Below are 20194 nucleotides of genomic sequence, written 5' to 3' on the forward strand. Positions count from 1 at the left end.
TGTAAAATGTAGATTACTTTAATGATACTGCTCATGCAGCCTATTCGGCTCTGAGCAGGTAAAATGTAGATTAAAACCAGTAGGTGTCTTTCAAACAACTGACTATATACAGGTCTTTGTTGGCTTGCTGCAGTTTTCTAGTTTCAAAAGTCAAGCAGAATTACTACTCAGCAATTGCCCCTTCCCAATAGAAAAATGATGGGTTGGACCCCCAAATTCTGCTCTGCTAATGGCTTCCCCCCCACAGGGGAAGAAACTTTGAGCCAGGAGAAAAGCATAGCTGGAACAGACCTGAAAAATCCAACCCAGTTCAGGGAATAAAGATCAACTGAAACTAAAAGGAGGAGGAGGGAGAGCGGCTGTTTGTAAACAGAACACAGAAATAAAGAATGAGGGACGTCTTCTGCTGTGCCCGCACCACAAAGATTATCTCGTTGATCATGCAGGCTGCTTCTGTCATGGCCACACAACACAACCGAGGGATTTTGCTGACACATTAATCAAGCAATCTGCTCAAAAACAGTGGAAGGTCAGAGAAGTCATTTTCCCCTTCTGTCCAATACTAATGCTGCATTTTATCATTTCTTTGTGATCGGTTGCTCGCTTCAGCCAAAGGGAAGCATCGAGCCAGTGTTTTTCTCACATTCTCAGTCAAGTCCCCTCTTTACAGCCCTCATCCTACATAGCTTTTGTCCACGCACAGCCCGTGACCTCATGTAGCCTTTTCAATGGTCAAAGGGACCTCCCTTATCCCTTCGCCAGCAGAAACACTGGTTGGATCTAACCCATTGAAAGTATGTCCTTTCTTCTGGATAGCCGTTGTTTCTTTGCCCCCTTGGTACGCACTACAACTTTAACCGGAGGACTCTCAGCCAGTGTGGTGCAAATTCCAGTCTTTCCACCACACACAAAAGGCAGCACTAAAAACTGGGACAATGAATTCAAGCTCCTTGGAAGCTTCCATTGTTGAAAATACTCCTTGAAGCTAGAAAGACCCCTAGCAGGTGTGTGGGCAACACTTAATGAATGTCATGTGGGCTGGGCCTGTGTTCATGTTTCCCAAGAGCCCTAGCTTCGCATGCAGGTCGCGAGCACAACCCCTGGCCTCTTCAGTTAATGAAGGATTTCAGATCACAGGGGTTGGGAGAGGTCCAGATCAGAACTGGCAGTCCATATAGACAGACAAACAGGTTGACTCAGCATAAAGTAGCTTCAGGTGTTTTATTTATTCTGGAGAGATTAGGTGACCCTCTGCATCTGCTCTGCATCTCACCCCTTTGGACTGGACTAGCAGATGTAGAATAAATTATGTAAATATATGGGAAAAGCGCTCTCTGCTTGCCTGTATCTTACTTAACTGCTTAGTCGAGAGAAGCAGATGCATTAATACTACAGCCAAACAAGAAGCCTGTATTACATACTTCTTTGTTGTTTATTGGCTATTGTGGCATATCCTTCCCTGCTCTTTTCTGGGGGTGGGGGTTCAAGGTGTGCTTAATCCATAATTTTCTGAATCATGAACAAATAACTCTGTATGGTTTGGACTCCACAGTAAATCTCTCTTAAGGGAAGGGATTTTCTTGCCTTCTCCTGCAACACAAAACTTTGCTGGGGGGAGGGGGGGGACAACGACCAGAGGATCCCTGAGAATAGCATAGGGCGGAGTTAGGGGTCTGCAGCTGGATGTGGGAATCAGTGAACATCTCTCTCCCTTCGACTAGTTAAAATATACCATGTGATTCAAACCTACCCATAAGGAAGGGAAAGGAAAATTAAACTGGAGGAGGATACAGGACAGGGGTTAAATAGTAGTTAAGGTATGTGAACATGTCTCTGTTTATTGGTGTGATTTTTATATTTGACCCCCAAAATTGAGGGCCGTTGAAAGACCCCTTTGGGATAGAAAAGCAGAGCAAAATATATTTTAAACAAATGGAATTCTGTGAGGGCGAGGGTAGTAGTTATAATGTCTGACTAGAATCTAGGAGTCCCCGATTCAAACCTCCACTCTGCCATGAAGGTTGCTGGTAACCTTGGGCCAGTCACTCTGATACCAACTTCTTTCTGGGTTGTTGTGCAGAGGAAGGTAAGAATCACAAATAAAAGTATTTTTGAGGGTAGACTGGCTTATTGTAAATGACAGAAAATTGGTACAGAAGTATTCAGATTTCTTGTGTTATTAAGCATGATGTTGAACTATGTACAGCTATGATGTACTGTGAGCTATTTAAAAACTCCTCTCCTCCTGCCACAATGAGACTTGGAAATTGTTTTATAGACTGTCCAGTTGCTATTCCCCCACCCCCTCAGCTGCTTTTTTAAAAAACGTATGTTTGTCTTTTGACTTCTGCAATTTGAAAAACAGGGGGAAAGGAAGTGGAGGACAAGGAGAGAACCAATCCAGGAGGAAAAATTGCTAAAACATCCTATAAAGCCCTGACTGAAAAAAACAACACCATGATGTATGAGTACAGGGTTGCCAGACACAGCAAAAACGTATTATAGGCTTACAACCCATATCTGAGAAAAATGTGTTTCAACAATCTACACAAATATTTTCCTCACCATCCTTCTTTATCTCTCACCAAAAAGGCAACTCAGACTTCAACACAGGCTTGCAAGTCAGTCATTATCTGCCAACAAGAATCTCCCCTACACAACCAAGGAAGCAAGGAGATGAGTGGGTCTAGTGGTGGTGGAGAGAGCACTCAAGTCAGAGTTGACTTATGGCGACCCCTGGTGGGTTTTTCATGACAAGAGACTAACAGAGGTGGTTTACCATTGCCTGCCTCTGCAACCCTGGTCTTTGTTGGAGGTCTCTCCCATCCAATTACAAACCAAAGCCAACCCTGCTTAGCTTCTGAGATCAGACTCACCTGGGCTACCCAGATCAGGGCATGTTGATCTAGTACTCTTCCAGATGATCAATACTCCACAATTAAAAAGTAATCAAATATTTGAGTGGTTAAGAGTGTAGGACTAGGAAAGGGGAGGTTCTAGGTTCAAATCCCCAGTCTGTGATTACATGATACCCATGATCGATCTTGGACCAGTCACGCTCAATGCAGCCTACCTCACAGCGTTGTTGTGAGGAAGGAAAGCCATTTAAGCTGTCCTCAATTCTATAGAGGAAAGGTAGTCTAAAAATCTAATGAATGCACCTGGGCAGTAAACTTTTGAAGTCTTGTTTATACACCTGATTTAAAAATTAGAAGTATTTTACTTCAAAGGAACTGGATCTATTCAAGGAAGAATTCCTGTTTTGATGTTATTAGATTGATACAAGTTTAGCTCGCTACCGCAACAGATGCTGAATGAGAAAAAGGGCTGTACCAACTGGAGCGAAAAATGTGCAATACTTCACAGCTGGGCTTGATTTCCACCCAAAACAATTGTGTTCAAGATCAGCTAATCCTTAATGCATAAAACCACCTGACTGCGCATCAGGACTAGGATCCCTTGTGAGAAGAGGAAAACCTTCATCCCAAATCTGGTTGTCAGCTCCATTTTGGCATCCAGGAAGGGCAAAAGAGAGGTCAAAATATTTGTAAGCCTAACAGCCCTGCCAGCCCCCAGGTATAGTAGGTCAGCTTGCTTTGGCTCTGCTAGCAATTCAGAACGCCTGCGAAGACTGCCTGGGGGATAAGCCTGCATTCAAGGTGGACTTAGTACAAAGGACTTTCTGTTGGCCCTGGCGACAAAAGCAGTTCTAAATCCTGTAGATCCAGAGGAAAAGACTCCCGCACCCCACTTAACCATTTTGTACAGCACACCTTGCAGCCAGGAAGCAGCCCAGAGAAATGGGAGTTCAGGTCTAGAAATCTGCTAACCGTTGCCCTGTCCACCATTTATCTGCCATCGCATGGGGCCAGCAAAACGCACAGTAACTGATGCTCCATACGCCAGCCTCACTGGCTGCTGGATAAAATGGCATGAAGGACATCCCCACCCACCCCCCATCACGAGCCTGAGCGTCTTGGAGGAAAAATATGATGAAATGTTTCCCCTCCAAACAAGTAAAAGCCAGGCTGACCTCCAATTTTACTCCGACTTCCCTGTCTACTGCAGAGCGGAGAAAAAGTTTGCTAGATGAGAAGCTCGCCCTTCGTTTCTTGGTGCTTTGATCATCCCTCAACCTCCAAATCCTGCAAGCAGAAACTGCCCACCACTCCCCAGAGCTTAATTTGAGTGGAGGCTCTGGAAGTATGGAAGAAATGGTGGTTCTGAACCTGGAGAGAGCGCCTTCCCACTCTGTTCCACGAGTGCAGAAAGTTCACTTCTTTTATTACTCGGTAACCAGGAGCATGTATGTGTTTTGAGTCCCACATCACTTTGCTTTGCAAGGAACACGGCACTGCTCACCGGTCGGTCTACTGGAGGTCCAGAATGGAAGAGGAGGCAGGAAGATCAGAGAGCCAAACAGTTGCAAAAAGCAACTGCTGCTTCTGAAAACAAGCCAGCTTGGCACATATGACCAGCTACCCTTCCTTTAGACCCAGTCAGAGGTCAAGGGGGGGGGGAGGAGACCCCAAACGCTGGACAGGTTTGTATCTTTTGCCCCCAAAATGCTGGTGGTAACAAAAGGGGGTAAAGCCATGGAAGAGATTGTACAGAAAGGGATCCCACTCACCTCCTGTGTTCCTCAGCTCTTTACTGCCACCTGTGGGTTGCTAAGGTGATTCAGCCAGGGCTCTGGAAATTCCTCAAATCCCCTGGCTAAATTTCTTGCTGACACCTTTACAAAATTCTTCCCATCCCTGTCTTCGGAGTAACCTGTTCTACAGCAATCGCTGTTTGGATGCTCTCACTACACCAAGCTAAGTCCCCACGGCATCTTAAAGTCATTTGTGGGCAAGTGCCCATTTAGCCAGTTATTGCAAGGTGGTGGGGACAAGACTGTGATAAGCAAACTGAAGCACAGAGTGCGTGCTTGCTCTCTCTCTCTCTCACATACACACACACACACCAGTGTTCAGTGCAGATGACTGTGTTGGTTTATCTTGCAAAGCTTCAGATGGGATCCTTCATCTCTCTGACACAGTGCCCAAAGCCAGGGAGATCGACTAGCCAACACTTCCCCTGGCTTGGAGAACCACTGCAGAGATCCTTTCTCCTTAGCCTTTTCCCTCTTTGCACCTAGTACGCTCCCTCTTTCATAGTTGTGTGGAGGTCTGCAAACTTCTTTTGTGAGAGCAGAAGCACTGGTACCATCAGGCTCCCTTTCGCTGGTTGGCTCCTGAAGGGACATGGCCACCCACTACCTGCCACAGCTGGGCTGCTTTCCTTGCCACCCACCGTTTGCACCCTTTGCCTCCCAGAACCTGCAACACATCAACTTAACTCCGCCACATCATGTTCTGATCCTTTATTGGATAATCTAGCAACTCTTTTAGGGTGCCTTGGTTGCCCGGGTCTTCTTCTTCTTCACCACCACCGGCTTCTGGCTCCGCAAAATCGCACTAGCACGACGCAAGGCAGCCTGCAATGGGGGAGGGGGGAGAAGAGACAATCATGGGTCTTAAAGACTCACCGCCCTGATCCACATTTACCCCAGGTCAGTTTCTGGATTGCAGAAAGAGCTCTTTGCCTGTTCCTCCCGCCCCCCCCCATCCTGGATCAGCCCAGGGATCCCATCTAGTCCAGCATCTTGTCTTGCAGAGAGTGACCAAATGCTCAAGATCAACACCCCCTCTCTCCAAGGCTAAGCCACACCAGACAAAATGGAAAATCCTCTGGCCGTTTCGAATTGAAGCTCTTTGTAATTCTGAGAATGAGCTGCCATAACCACAGCTCTTAGCAAATCAGCATCTAGGGAATTTGGCTGCCCCAGCACAACAAAAAAGATTGCTTTACACTTCAACCATCCAAACCATGCTGCAGAGCCTCTTTAAAGCACCCTATTCTTCACTCCCCCAATATTTGGGGGTTGGGCAGGGGAGCCCTTTTGAAACAGACTGAAAGCTCGGTAGCCGTTTTGGTCCTGCTACAATTTCCATGATTCCGTATGCACTCACTGGATTAAAATGAGCCATTCAGATTATTATTTCAGACCTACGGTTACAAAACACAAAGATACACAGTGCCTCTCTCACCATACGCAGGTCCTTGCGGTAATTGTTCTTGCGGATGATGTGGCGGAGGCTGCTGAGCGTGGCACGTGCATTTTTGTTGATGGTGATCTTCTCGTAGGAGGTGACTGGTTTCCGCTGGCCTGAAAGGAAGGAAAGGGAAAGTTGGGAATCTAGAAGTAGATACAGAATCTTTCAAAATGTGGCCACTCCAGTTCCGGATTGTGGCTAGCAGTTTTTTTTTTTCCAAAGAGGCAGCAGCACTCATGTTGTTCACCACCTTGGGGCCAAGCCAGCTGGCTAAAACAGCTGCTGGTACTGTGTACCAGTGCGTAATGCTTGACACCTTAGGCCAGCTATATGCACAGCATTACATTGAGGCATTTGTAACTTTAAGTGGTCTTTGCACAGAAGCAATCCTTACAGCCTGCTTGCAATATAGGCCTTTAGAGAATCTAGTTTGTGGATTAGATGAAATACCAACTGGACACTTGCAGTTCAGGCTCATGCAGAGCAACTACACAAAGCCATCTTTTATGATCCCCAGGTAGAGAAATCTGCTTATATTGGAAAGGGAGCTGTGTAATGATAAAAGGCCCATGAACTGATAGACACCCCACCGCCCAGCCACCATTTCATCCCTACTGGCACTTAACTAGAACTAGAAACACGCTGTGGGGCTTATGCCATGTGCGTGCTAGACAGCCTGCTTTCCTGATCCCTTTGGACTATCTATAACCCATTCTCAGTACAGAATCCATCACATTTTTGTCCTTCTGTTGCACACACGTTCCCACTAACAAGCAGGAAGTCACTCCTGCATCCATTCCAGTGGACTGACCCACCTGCACGTTTCTTGAGGACCACAACGACTCCCTTCCCATCAGCTGCAGGCTCCACCCCTACAGTCTTGCGATGGATCAGCCCATTGTAGCGGAAAGAGTTGCGAGCTTTAAGGTTGTTGGGTTCCTTTAAAAAAAAAACAAAAGGAAAATCTATTAGCATGATTGCAGGGTTGATAGTTACGGACAAGGGAGGGAAGAGCTGGGCTGGAAAACAGGGAAGTTGATTTCAAGACCACAGAATACTTTAAGAAAGAGCAACTCTTGACACTTTTATCCAGAAGCACTGGGGCAATCCCCTCCCAACTGTTTTGTAACTCACCGTGCTGTATGTTTGCTTGTTCCTTTTGATAAGGAAACTCGAACAGTTGCGCACGATCATCCACTGCAGATGGGCAGACATCTTACTGAGTCCTGGGGATGAGGAGGACCAGGCAAATATTGATTGTCCAGTTTCTTGCATCCCACCTAAGCACAAGGCTAGTAATTTGTAAACACTACCATCCTTTCTTCCCGACCCCACTACTTTTAAATCCTGTGTCCTTTCTGGTACTTCCCTATGCTCTGCCATCCCTTACTTAATTCCCACCCAACCCCTTTCACATTTGTGTCCACAGCCTCTTAAATTCTTCTCTAATCTTTTAATCCTTTCCAACACCTCTGAGTCTGACACACACCTCCTGCCAAAATGAACCATATTCCAGGACAGAGGACGCTGCTGTCCATTCAAAGGGAGGGAAGAGCTCAAATGCCAACTGAATAACATCTGCTATTTACCTCAATAAATATATTGCATTCCTTGCCAAAAGAACCATAAAGACCAACTACATTTCTAATGTATGGGCTTTTGAGCGTCAAAGCTTTAGACCTGGATCCAACATCTCATTTTGTAGTTCCATTAGTGGACCCCCTGATGTTACAGGACACTAAAAGGCATTAGTTTCTCTCCATAGGAGTGGGGTCTCAGTGCTGAAAAGACTTCCATCTAAAGCAATCTTATCCTTGTTGTGCTAGCTTTTTACGTCGGGGGAGGGAGAGTTCAATCATGAAACTGTTCATTTGGCTGTACATCTAGACCAGACCTAACTCTCATCTACAATGGCATAAAGGATCAGCAACAACGCTTTGATCCTCGGCATTTTCAAACCTCAAAGACTTGAGAGGAAAGCAAATTTTGTCCATACGACCCATGCCTTCCCTGCACCAGTTGCCAGATCCGGGCTGGAAAATTCCTGGAAGTTTTGCGGGTGGACCTTGAGAAGCACAGTTTGGGGAAGGACCTCAGCGGGATATAATGCCATAGATTCCACCCTTCAAAGCAACAACTTTCACCAGGAACACTGATCTCTGTGGCCAGGAGATTAACTATAATTGCAGATCTCCAGGCCTCTCCGAGAGGCTGGCAACTCTAGCCCCCAGCTGCACAGTTATACATTTTGGGACCTTTTCCTTCCCCAGCCTTTCCTCTTCAATCCCTCGCTCTCCCAGCTCGCCACCTCCAGCAAAGCCGAATAGTCTCTCCCAGCCCCCACTGCACACACGCGGCCCAGCTCCACTCGCTTACCTCTCGCCGCTACCACAGCCGGAAACGGAAAAGGAGGGGCTCATTCGAAACAGAGGGGTTTTATACGTCCTCCTCCTCTCTTCCCCCCCAAGCAAACTCCTCCCTCTCCTAGCCGGAAAAGACTGGAGCGGCCCGCAGCATCCGGTTAAAATTGAAGCCCTTTATTGGTCGTTATGGAGAGTGGGGGCGGCTCGCCGCATCTCTATGGCGAAGCCATAGTCTTTCCAAATGGAGGCAATTTTGACCGGAAATGGCGATAGGGACTACGATTATGTACGAGCCTCGTCTCTATGATTCCAGCGACCGAATAAACAGCGAGACTTCGACAAACTTCGGAAATGGTCGGTTTGCTTCGGGAGGGATCGTACGGTGACTTCGGTGCAACTTGGTGACGCTTCGGAAAGGGCATTCGTCTCGGAAAGGCTGAGCCGAGCGGGCAGGCGGGGCTGCCTCCCCGCTCGGCTCTCCGCCGCTGCCGCTCGGCTCGGCACCCAGCGAATCGGGCGGTGACGAGCGGGGACTCTCGTCCCTTCGCCGCTGCCGCCCGCCTCAGGTGAGGGAGGGGGGAACGCGCCTGTTGCGATGACGTCACGTTACGTCACCGCGTAGTGCCGGTTGCCACCTCCTGCCCCGGGAGCTCTGCTGCTGAGTTGCCAACCGTCCGGTGGTTCCTGGATATCTTCTGGAATTACAAGTGATCTCCAGGCCGTCTTGGTGGGACAGTCTTTGCGGGTGGTGGGCCTCTGCCTCAGTTTTGCACATTCCACTGGCGTTGTTGAACAGTGGGAAAAAGTACCTTAATGGAACGTGCAGCTATCTTTGGAAAATAATATAGCAACTAAAAAGAACTTTAAAAGAAAAGCTGGATAAAAGCTGTGATTGGACTTTAGGCTTTTCCTAGAGGGAAAGAACTTCCTACTTGTAGTAGTATAGCCACTGAAAACATAAGTTAATTTATTTGTTTATCTACATTATTTACAGTCAGCCTTCCTCATTTGAGACACGAGGCGGATTACACAGCGTAATTCAAAAGGATCAGCTGCAGGGACATTCAATAAACAGTACAGTGGGGTGTAAATCTGCAGAATTTTGAAAACAAGCAGAAATTTGATACCAAGCTGAAACAAGCATAAATGGTTCATTGTGCATACCCTTGTCCTCATTTCTGTTAAGAGTAAACTTGATGGTCTGGACAATAGAACCTGGGTTCTCACAGACCAGGTGGGATTTCCTATGTATGCAAGGGGAGCGTGATCGGCCAGAAGATAAGGGCTGGTTTCTGCGAATTGCAAGATGTCAACCGTGACAAGCAAACACTGGGGTTTTTTTTAAAAGAGGGAAGATCCCCTAAAATAGGAAAGCCAAGCGCTCTGCATAGATCTTGTCATGGATCTCTGGGAAAGATGAGGGCAGAGAGCAAGTGCAACAGCCCTTAACATGCTGGCCAGCTGTTAGGCTGCAGGGGGGCATCTAACTTGCCATTCAGTCTCCTTGGATGAGAGGAGGCTGGGGGATGTTTCCCTGGTAGCACCCAATGCCCCCCTTCCCCAGGATCTTTTAAACAGTATGTGTGGGATTTTTGTCCCCTTCTTAGCTTCAGAAGTCCCTTTGAGGGTGGTCAGTTTGGTGGGCTAGAAAAAAAAAACCCACTTCTTTCAATCCACATTCCTGCACATCCACACACGTTGCAACATATGTGGCAAAGGATACAGACACCTTAGCAGGATAAGAAAAACAGGAAAGAAATTAGGGTTGGGTTGGTGCATGTTTTCTTCAATTCAAAACTCCCACACAATGCAAAGGGGATTAAACACATACATACATGCACACCCCTTCACAACTGCACTGATGTGGCTGTGTTCACAGTTCCCCCATCCTGAGCACTCTGCAGTATGGAGTGGAGACAGAACAGGCCCCACAATTCCTTCTACCTCCCATACTATGTGATGTTTTAATTACAAGTGCTCTGATGAACTGTTCTGTGGATCCCAAAAAGCTCTTTTTCTGCACCAATCAAATTTGCTCTAGTAGATACAGAACCAAGAACTGGCTGCCCTATAAAGCTGTTTTATTTGCAGGTGCTTTTTAAGGGATTTAAACTGTGAGCGAAAGCTTTAGGCATTTTGTGGGGAATGAGGTTTTATTGGTTTTTTTAAATTTAATTTTGTTGTTGTAAGCCACCTTGAGTCACAGGATAAAGAAAAGGTATAAATATTTTAAATAATAAAATAGTTCAAGACTACTGAGGCCTAGGTGCGTGCTAAAAGGAAACGAAGGCCCCAACCCCCATCTTTGAGCCTGTCTTATAAACAGGCGTCGGGGGTTCCTTCTTCACTTTAATGAAGGACAGACTTCCCCAAGGGAATCCTTCTCTTGCTCTTCCCTGTCCACTGTCTTAGTATTCGAATTCTCCAAAGGTATGAGGGCTCACTCTTCCCTTTCCCAGAAGTGGGAGGAAGATTCAAAACTCTCTTCTGGCCCCTGTGTGAAACATTAGCAAAGTCTGTCCCAGATGCACATTTTATTCCAGTGTTTTGTGCCCAGTGATGTTCTCTGTCTCATAACTGAACCTATTACTGTTGCTGTCTGAGAACAAAGCAGCCATGCCATGCAAAATGAAATGTTCTGTATGCAGCCTTCACCTACCTAAGAAGCGGTGGATTTTTTCCTTCCTGCATTACCTGATAACTTATTTTGCAATGCAACGTACTCCATTTGTTTTCTTCATTTTCTCAGGGCTTGGTGATTTATTTCTTGCCCTTTGCAACTTTTGTTCTGCTTTCTTGATGAGTTATTTTATGTCACCTTGAGCCTGGCCTTCCTCCCACTCTCTTGCCCATAATCTTTCACACCTCCTCACAGTTTCTTTTGCACTAGCTTGTTGTTTCACACCCTCTCCCTAGACCTTCCACTTTGTTCCCTCTTCCATGTAACTCTTCCACATTATAATTTGTCCCCCCCTCTTCTACACACTTCCTTCTCACAACTCTCTTCAGCTAATTTCACACTTTCCTCTGCAATGCTCACTCTGCAAATTGGTTTGTTTGTTGGTTTGTGTATTGTTCTCTAGGACAGGCTCTGACAGAATGTAGGCCTAGGGTTGCCAGCTCCAACATGGGAAATTTCTGGAGATCTGGGGAGTAAAACCTGGAGAAACCTGGAGAAAGTGGGATTTGGGAACGAAAGGACCTTGACATGGCATAATTCCATAGATTCCACCCCCAAAGTAGCCATTTTCTCCAAGTGAACTGATCTCTGTGGCCTGGAGACCAGTTGTAATTCTGGGACATCTCCAGCCACTACCTGGAGGCTGGCAACCCTATGTAGGCCTAAACCTGCCTTGTTAAATTTGTGGGCACTTTGGGGATTTTGAACAATCACAAAATGGCTGCCACGGGGGCTCAGTCCAGTTACAAAATATTGGGAGATTCCACAAAATTTTAGGAGGTCTTCTGTATCCTCCTAAAACTATTTCCAAACAGTTCTCGCAAGCATAAAGATGATTGTGCCTGTGATCTTCCTGTTCCAACAAAGTGGAAGAAATCCAGATTTGTCTGTTTTGAGGAAGAAATAACTTTGTGGGGGAGAAGGAAACGCTTTGGTGGGTGCCATGGCACCCATGGGCACTACAGTGTGTGCTGCCATACCATAGTAGTGTGTACTTCATGTTGTCTAATGTCAGTCCTAGAATTGATTATGTTCAGTTTCAGCAGTTCTTCAACTCTATTGGATTCTTTTTAATGCTATGTCTTTGTAAACTTGTATTTATTTATCCTGATATTGTTAATGGAAATGTCCTTAATACTGATTGTACTAATCTCACACTATGTAATGCGCCTTGAGTCTCAGTGAGAAAGGTGGATAATAAATAAATAAATAAATAAATAAATAGTGTCACTGTAAGGCGCATGGGACCATGTGGGTACCTTCTAGGGTTGCCAGTTCCAGGTGGGGAAATTCCTGGAGATTTTGAGGGTGGAGCCTGGAGAAGGTGGGGTTTGGGAGGGGAGGGACCTCAGTAGGGTATAAAGCCATAGATTTCACCCCTACTAAGCAGCCATTTTCTCTCTGTGTCCTGGAGATCGTTGTGATTCTGGGAGATCTCCAGCTACCACCTGGAGGCTGGGGAACAGAACCCTCCCCCAGCCCTGCAGCTTGTACAATTGCCCCTCATCCATCTCACTGTGGCACTGGTTACTGACCCAGAGGGAGGAGGTTTCTTAAGGAAATTAGTGTACAGAACTCAAGTCCAGTAATAGTATACAGACTGCATTGTATCCTTTGATTGTGGAGGCCTAAACCTGCCTCGTTAAATCTGTGGGCACTTTTGGAATTTTGAGAACAGCCATTGGGTGCCGTAACAAAATGGCAGCCTGCCTTTTTGTGTTCTCAGGGGTTAGGATAGCCTGTCTGTTTTTCAGTTCGTGGGTCAGGAAGCCTGGAAGTAATTAAGCTATTGATTGCCCAGGCATATTGATTGATTTGGCAGGGAGAGGCAGTTGCGCCACTGGGTACCCGCCACTCTGTGTGAGGGTGTCAGAAGGGTGGGATTCAAATGGCGTTGATGTTCTGTCTACTGTTGTCCCTGTTCTGGGGCCAGGGGCGCCTGTTTGAGCTGCAGGAGGCAATCCAGGAGTTGCAGACCGAGAATACACAACTCCAGGGGGAAATCCAGAATCTCACAGAGGCCCTGAGTGAACTCCAGCTCTTCGTATGGAATCATTCGCAGGGTGAGGCCCCTCATATCTTGATTCCACCTCATTCCTCCCAACCCTGTCCCATCACTCAGCTCTTATCTCTCCTTCCAGACCCCAGTCCCTATTTTTCTCCTATTAATTGTGAGTAGGTTTTTAGCCTTTATTACACAGAGGTAAGCTTTAAGGGTTACTATAAGTACGATTAAAAACTTTTCAGTCGATCAGTAAATGGATCGCAAGATACAACATTTGAACCTAACAGCAAAGATTCCTACTGAACAAAGTAATGCGGTTGGGCAAGGTTGTAGGCAATATTGAATATTAAAAGCAGAGATAGAGAGGAAGCAGAATAAGATACCCAGGGATTGTGGGAGCAAGATGAAATTTCATCTGTAGCTTCTTCCCATGACTAGCAGACAAAGAATGAATTATGAATTCATTATACAAACATATATTATGGAATTATTATACGTGTGCATGTGAAATTTTTAGATATGTTGCAGAATTCTAATTATCTTGGGACAGTTATCACCCAGACCATCTACAAACTTTCCAATTAATGTCTCTATGAGTAAAAACACTGATTTTTCTCTCTTGGCGTAATGTTCCATAGCATGACACAACCTGCTTCCTGGCCCATCCTACCTATCTAGATGAGGACAGAGATATCTTGCGATCATGATAGTGCGTACCAGGGTTTTGAAATCCTGAAAACATTCTCATTTACAGAAGGAATATATGTGATAATAAACACAGACTCGTTTTAGATATGAACATGCAAGTGGACGAGAAAAAAAGATAAGGAAGGTACGGAAAACAGATGTGTGATAAGCCAAATCCTGGGTAATTCAGTGTCCCCTATATGAGGGAGCAACAGAAATATATTTCTTTAATCAGGATGAGATTTTACCATCAACTAACATAGCAGAGAAACCCTGGCCTATTCACCCCCCAACCACAGAATTTCAATGCCCCTGAAACGGCAGGGCCTCTGAGATGTGACTCAGACTTAATTAATATATTAATCATTGTTTATCAGATTTATATTTGTCCTGTGGGACTCAAAGTAGTTATGTTTGATTCTCTGGAGGTCTCCTGTTGGGGTCTAACCAGGCTGTGACTGGCTTAGCTTCAAGAAGGTAGCCTTCATGCTACACGCCCTGGGTATCTGAGTTGGGCTTGGTCCCCAAGCCTATTTTAATAACAAGACTCACCCCTTGAATAGCAACATTGTCCAAGAGTGTATTTAAAAAGATTTCTTTTCATACACCTGGCCCACACTTCTGAGGACAGAGCTGGGAATTGTCCTGGTGCATCTGCCAAACAGCCCCCCTCACTTTATAAATGCAACCATCGTATTGTCTCATTGAGTGATATTTTAATATTTAATTTCTGGCAAAAATGGGCAAGATGCTGTGCAGAACACTGAAATGGCTATGAATGTAGTTTTGCTCTATCTGATCCCACTCTTCATTCAAGGAACATGTATATAGTTCTCGCTTTTATTCTCTCAACAACCCTGTGAGGAAAGTTCGGCTGAGAGAGCATCTCTTGGTCACCTGGTAAGCTTTGTAGTGAAGTGAAAATTTGAATCCGCATCTTCCTACTCCAGCTGTTATATTAGGTCACTCTAATATTTTGTAGGTGGATTCATTAAGCAAACTAAGAAGACTTATGGTTGAGCAAGTAACCTGGTTCCAAGGAGCTTTCCTTCTGAGGTCTGTTGGTCTCTGTGCCCAAATAACATTCGCTTCAAAATATATCCTTTTCCTCAGGTTCCGAATCTGCTGCTGAACACCAACATGAGCACCTGCAATGCCACCCAAATGCCCACTGGCGCAATGCTGTTGCGCCCATCATCTTGGCACCCTTGGTGATATGGCTTCTTGCTTCTGTGTCCTTGATGGCAACATTGACAAAAGGTTGAGGAAGAGACCTCCTGTTTTGGATGTGGAGGGATCACAGGAGCAATACTCCTCTTTCTCTCCGAGGGCCGCTCTGATATTTCCAAGCGCTTCTTACAGATCCTACCGCATCTTCCATTAAAGCTTCCCTGTGGCATCTGGAGCTGGACTCTGTTGCTCTTCCCTGCTGCACTGAAAATTCTGATGGGTTCCCTTTCACTAACAGCAATGGGTTATGAGTTCAAATTCTCCTTATGTTAGTTTGCCTCCTTATTCTGGGTTGCCTTTTGTTTAGGGAGCAGGTCTGGGCTTTGGCCTGTTTTGGTACTAAAAGAACAGAACCAGACATTAACAATCTAAGATGAAAGAAGGTGGGATACGAATGGTATACTCCTCAGGGTCTAACCATCAATTGCATTTTTATTCTCCTCACCCTGTTCCTCCAAGGAGCTCTGGGCAGAGCCACCATGGTTTGGTGGTTAGAGTGCCAGACTAGGGTCTGGGACACCCAGGTTCAAATCCCCACTCTGCCCTGAAAGCTTACTGGGTGAACTTGGGCAAGTCACAAAATCTCAGCCTATCCTACCTCACAGGATTGTTGTGAGGATAAAATAGAGGAGAGGGTGATGATGTAAGCTGCTTTGAGTCCCATTGTGGAGAAATGCAGAGTATAAATAAATAAAATAAAAATAAATAGTGTACAAAATTATCCCTATCTCACAATGACCTTGTGAGGTAGGTTAAGCTGAGTGAGCGACTAGTAGTCCAACATACTATACTACACTGGCATTCTGGTCCCTTATATTTCTAGTTCTTTATTTTTAAAATTTTACTTAATTAAGCAATAATCAAGTTCTGCAAACATGTAACTGAATATATGCAATTATGTTACAGGCGGCTGTTAACTATTTTACAAGCTTAATTTTTTTAATAGAGGAGTAGGTTTCGTGGTGATTTGATTGAGAAACTTAGAGGGGTTTTAATGGAGTCTTCGAGAAGAAGTCTGGCTCCACACATTCTAAGCTTATTAAACAATAAATAATTATTAATTATAATATTTAGTATTTTTAAAGTGCTGAGTTGAGATTTCAGAACACTTTAGTTACTTTATCCTAGTCATTATTAACATTAATTGCAGTTTCTGATCTTAGAGGAGATGACTGAGATAGATGTAGAGCTGTTAGCACTTAGGTTGCATGGATCCATTCCCTCCTTTTCTGCTAATACTTGAGATATTTATTCAAGGGATCTTTCTCAAAACCCGTCCAAATTTTGTCAGCAGACGCACATGCCTGTTTCTGAATCCTTCAGCATAGAAGGGAAGAGAATTTTAGAAACTTTAGATATGATCGAGAAAAGGCCAGGTAGAAAACAAAGCACCTCCTTGTACCTTAGGTTTATTTATGGTTTTCACAGATTCTTAATTTGTTGGGATATTATTCAAATGCACGTGTTACCTTCTAAAAAGAGGATCTATAATGGGTTGGCATAGGGTTGCCAGATTTTTACTGGGCCTGTTTCTGTTCCTTTATTTCATGTTACAGTTTATCCCACCCTTCTTCCAAACTGCTCAGGTTGGTTGGTTTGTTTCTCCTCCCCACCATTTCATCCTCACAATAACCTTGTGTAGTAGGTTAGGCTGGGAGACAGTGATCATTCCCACCTTCATAGCTGGGGAGAAATTCGAATCCAGATCTTCTCAGTCCTACTGCAACACATTAATCATTCCACCATGGTAGGGTTGCCTGGAGATTTGGGGGTAGAAACTGGGGAAGTGACCTGAGCAGGGAACAACACAGCCATTTAGCACAGCAGGGAACAACACTGAGCAGGGAACAACACAGCCTCTAACACAAGCCATTTTCTCCAGGGGAAATGCAGACTGGAAATCAGTTATAATTCTGGAGGGTCTCCATAGCTCACCTGAAGGTTGGCAGACCTATCTGGCTTTCCATCAGCCTGTAGATATTTTGCTGAAGCTTTCATCGTCATTTTACCTTTGTGCCAGGACAAGTTTTGCTTTGCTACATTTCTACCTCTTAAACTGCTGTTAAAAGCAAAGGCGCAGGATCAGTTAAAAACATGGCAATCCTCTTTCGGAGTTGTCCTCCCTCCATCTCAATTCTAATATGTTGGTGGAAACTGGATTTTGGCTTCTCAATGCTCACCCTTTGCACATATTCAGAGAGAGTGATGTGCATGAAACTGGCCAATTTTTTCCACAGCCAAACTGAGCCTAGCTTTCAAGCCTGGATTTCCTGTTGGGAATCTCTTTGGAATGGGAATTTCTGTGTCCAACTTTTAAAATCAGGAGCCACAAGATCCCTTTCTGTTTTACTTCCTCCAGCCCAGAAATGGCCACATCTCAACCCTAAGTAAAGAGAGATCTCTGTAAGATCAGTTGCATGGTTTCTCTGCCTCCCTCACCCCCACCCACTGCCCTGTCCTTAAATATAGCGGCTGCCTATTGTGTTTTTCAGAACAACTGCTGGTGATCTGGTAGTATGGCAAATGTGGGTCATTCAATGATTTTTTCCCAACATGTAGGGCCTGCCCCCAACCCAAACCATTTGTCCTTGCAGGCCCCTCTACAGCCTCCTCTCATACATGCCCCAGGACAGATTGTCTCCGAATCATCTGGAATGCCCTGTTAGTCACAGTGAATAGACTATAGATGTTTATAGCAGCATGGTGTGATAACAGAACACCAATCAGCTCCCTGGAGTCCAGTCTCCCAGACCCTCCCTGTTCTAAACTACTAGACAAACCAAGCATGATGGTTTATGTAGAAGAGGGTTTTTGTGGCAGAGGCAGCTTTTCTGGCCCCTGCTGCACTGTGATATGACAAGCTACACCCAAAAAATGCCATCTTCTGTGGCTACTGCATCAGGGTCCCTGACTCATCCTTGTTCGGCTCTTCTGGCCAGATCCCTCTCTTTCCACAGATTCCAAGAGCCCACAGTTGGTAATCCAGTTGCCCTGCAATCTACTTTTAGAGCGGAGTCTTCCATTCCATCCTGCACGATTCTCTGTTCTAATTGCTTTGCTGTGTTTAAGTCTGTGGCAGCTTTGTGGAAAGTGGTTTGATCCTCTAAATCAATGCACTTAGTGAAAGGAATACACAAGAAGTCTCCTTGGTGCCAACTGGGTTTTAATCCCAAGAGATGCGGATCCCATTAAGGAGGACTCCAAACACACGAAGGGGGCTTGTGAGTGCAAGGGACGTGGAGTTGCATCCAGAAATAACACCTGTGAGGACCCAGAGCCAGGCATATGCAAGAGAAAAGAAAGGCATCAGACAGGTGTAGGGAAATCATCTCCCCACGTTGTCTGCTGTCCAGCAATCCATCCGTCCTCTGCTCTGGCCTCTTCCCCACCGTATATCAGTAAATGGGGAGGGGGGAGGAAATAATGAAAACAAAATTTTAAAATCTTCCAGTTTGCTGCTGTCTTTGGTAACGTCATTACTTTGTTACCGTGTGAGTACCACTCAGTATTGCCGCCTCCAAATACTGAAAGTTGAGACATCTTGGAAACCTTTCCTATTGGGAAGATAGATCCATCTATCCTTGTTCATATTTCCCACTGGTCATCTAGCAGTCTCCCATTATCTAGCTTGTTATCTGTCTCTCCACCCCCTAACCATTTGTCTTTCTGTCTCTCCATCCCTCTCCCCTCCACACCCTTCTTCCCTCTGCCTGCCTCAGTCCCCTCTGACCCCGGCTGCGCCCTCATCTCTGCATCCAATTCCCCAACCTCTCCTGGGAGCCGGCTGATTGCAAAGGGAAGCCCAATTGCAGCTCTCTGATGCTCTCCCCCCTCCCCTTTATTAGATGCTAATCCTCCCTAGCGCTTGGCACTGGTACCCCCTTGGCACTAATGAAGAGGGTTTTTTAATCAGCAGCCGCCGCACTTCTGCGCCTGATTCCTGTCCCCCAGGGACTGTGCTGTGCTGGAGGGTGCTGAAGCTCTTTGCTGCCTGCTCGTTTATCACACAGCTTCTGCCACCTTTCCACTCAGCCCAGCCGGCTTTGAGGAAACCGCCTGATTCCCCTGCTGTGCATCGGCTGAGAAGCATTTCTGCGGTGCACACTTTTAGCCCTTGGGGAGTGGCACTTTCCTTTGCAGCTCCCTGCAGAAGGATCCTTGGTGCTTCGCTGAAACCTCCAGAAGGTCATCTGATAAAAAATTAGCTACCAGTTTTTCACTGGGAATAGATCTCCAGCCCATTCGTAGAGGGATGGTCCAAGTTCAGATGTTTTTTGGGTGGTCTCCATCCATCAGATCAGCTGAGGGACTTGGAACAGCATCTGTGACGCTAACGTTTGAGAAGACTTGGATCTGTTAGGCAAGCCATCAACTAAGGACATGAATTTCAAACTTCCTAGGTGTTGAATATCTGACTTGGGCAATTTGGAACTGAATTAACAAATGAGAGCAGCAAAGCTACACAGGTCGCCTGCCGATGCGAATGGATGCACATTTCAAACTCTTCTCTGAATTTCCTCTTCCCGCTAGTAATGGCCAAGAGGTCTATCTGTTCTGTATTAATTTCTACATTTTTGGAAGAATCACTGGATTACTTTGGCAAAATACTTGATCTCCAATAATACTACTTTTCTCTCTCTCTCTCTCTCTCTGCTTTTAAAGCCCTCTTGTTTTTCATCTTGGTGCAAACTTTTTTCTTTCTTTCTGGAAAGCTGTTTGTGAATCAACAGAGATCCGATACAGCAAATGGTGTACTTGTCATTACTGTTGTGTAGTTTTTCATTCTGTGACATGGCAGAAGAGAATTGAGGTGATCTATGAAGGGGAAGATGTGATGGATTTGAGACAGAAGGGAAGAGCTTGGATTCCTTCGTGCCAGCGGGAAAGTGGATTAGAATATAATTCTTAAAGGAGGACAAACGAACAGCTTTTCTGAGCTGTTTGATCCCAAAGGAACACAGCTCTGAGGATGTACGAGGAAGCGTCACAACCCTGTTGAGAAAAGCTGGCACTAAAGACCACTTGAAATAGAATTGGTGGGTCAAAAGAGGACTTTGTGCCCCAAACTCCAACAGAAGTTTCCAAGTGAGGTGTCCTGTTGAGATTCTGAGCAGCACCTAGAATAATCTCT

At 45.5% G+C, this 20194-nt stretch overlaps 1 protein-coding gene and 1 long non-coding RNA gene across 2 annotated transcripts; one reads left to right on the forward strand and one right to left on the reverse strand.

Annotated features, from left to right (window-relative positions):
• Positions 1-5350: 5350 nt before the first annotated feature.
• On the reverse strand, positions 5351-8568 carry RPL28 (ribosomal protein L28). The gene is made up of 5 exons (XM_054993460.1): positions 8475-8568; positions 7233-7324; positions 6914-7037; positions 6093-6211; positions 5351-5479 (listed from the first exon to the last, which is right to left on the reverse strand). Exons 2-5 carry the CDS (start codon positions 7311-7313, stop codon positions 5390-5392), a joined length of 414 nt encoding a protein of 137 aa, XP_054849435.1. The 5' UTR covers positions 7314-7324; positions 8475-8568; the 3' UTR covers positions 5351-5389.
• A 111-nt stretch (positions 8569-8679) lies between these two features.
• Positions 8680-15232, forward strand: LOC129340339 (uncharacterized). The gene is made up of 3 exons (XR_008598012.1): positions 8680-9027; positions 13075-13204; positions 14947-15232. It is a non-coding gene; the product is annotated as an uncharacterized LOC129340339 (long non-coding RNA).
• The last annotated feature ends 4962 nt before the right edge of the window (positions 15233-20194 follow it).

This window comes from Eublepharis macularius, chromosome 12 (genome assembly GCF_028583425.1).
Source record: "Eublepharis macularius isolate TG4126 chromosome 12, MPM_Emac_v1.0, whole genome shotgun sequence".
NCBI classification, from domain to species: Eukaryota; Metazoa; Chordata; class Lepidosauria; order Squamata; family Eublepharidae; genus Eublepharis; species Eublepharis macularius.

What these genes read in the sequence shown, in the direction of transcription:
- RPL28 (XM_054993460.1), bottom strand. Translation starts at nt 7,313, where the DNA reads ATGTCTGCCCATCTGCAGTGGATGATCGTGCGCAACTGTTCGAGTTTC. An exon ending in ACAAGCAAACATACAGCACG is followed by an intron (nt 7,038 to 7,232) that starts GTGAGTTACAAA and finishes TTTTTTTTAAAG; the next exon opens with GAACCCAACAACCTTAAAGC. An exon ending in GGTCCTCAAGAAACGTGCAG is followed by an intron (nt 6,212 to 6,913) that starts GTGGGTCAGTCC and finishes CCTTCCTTTCAG; the next exon opens with GCCAGCGGAAACCAGTCACC.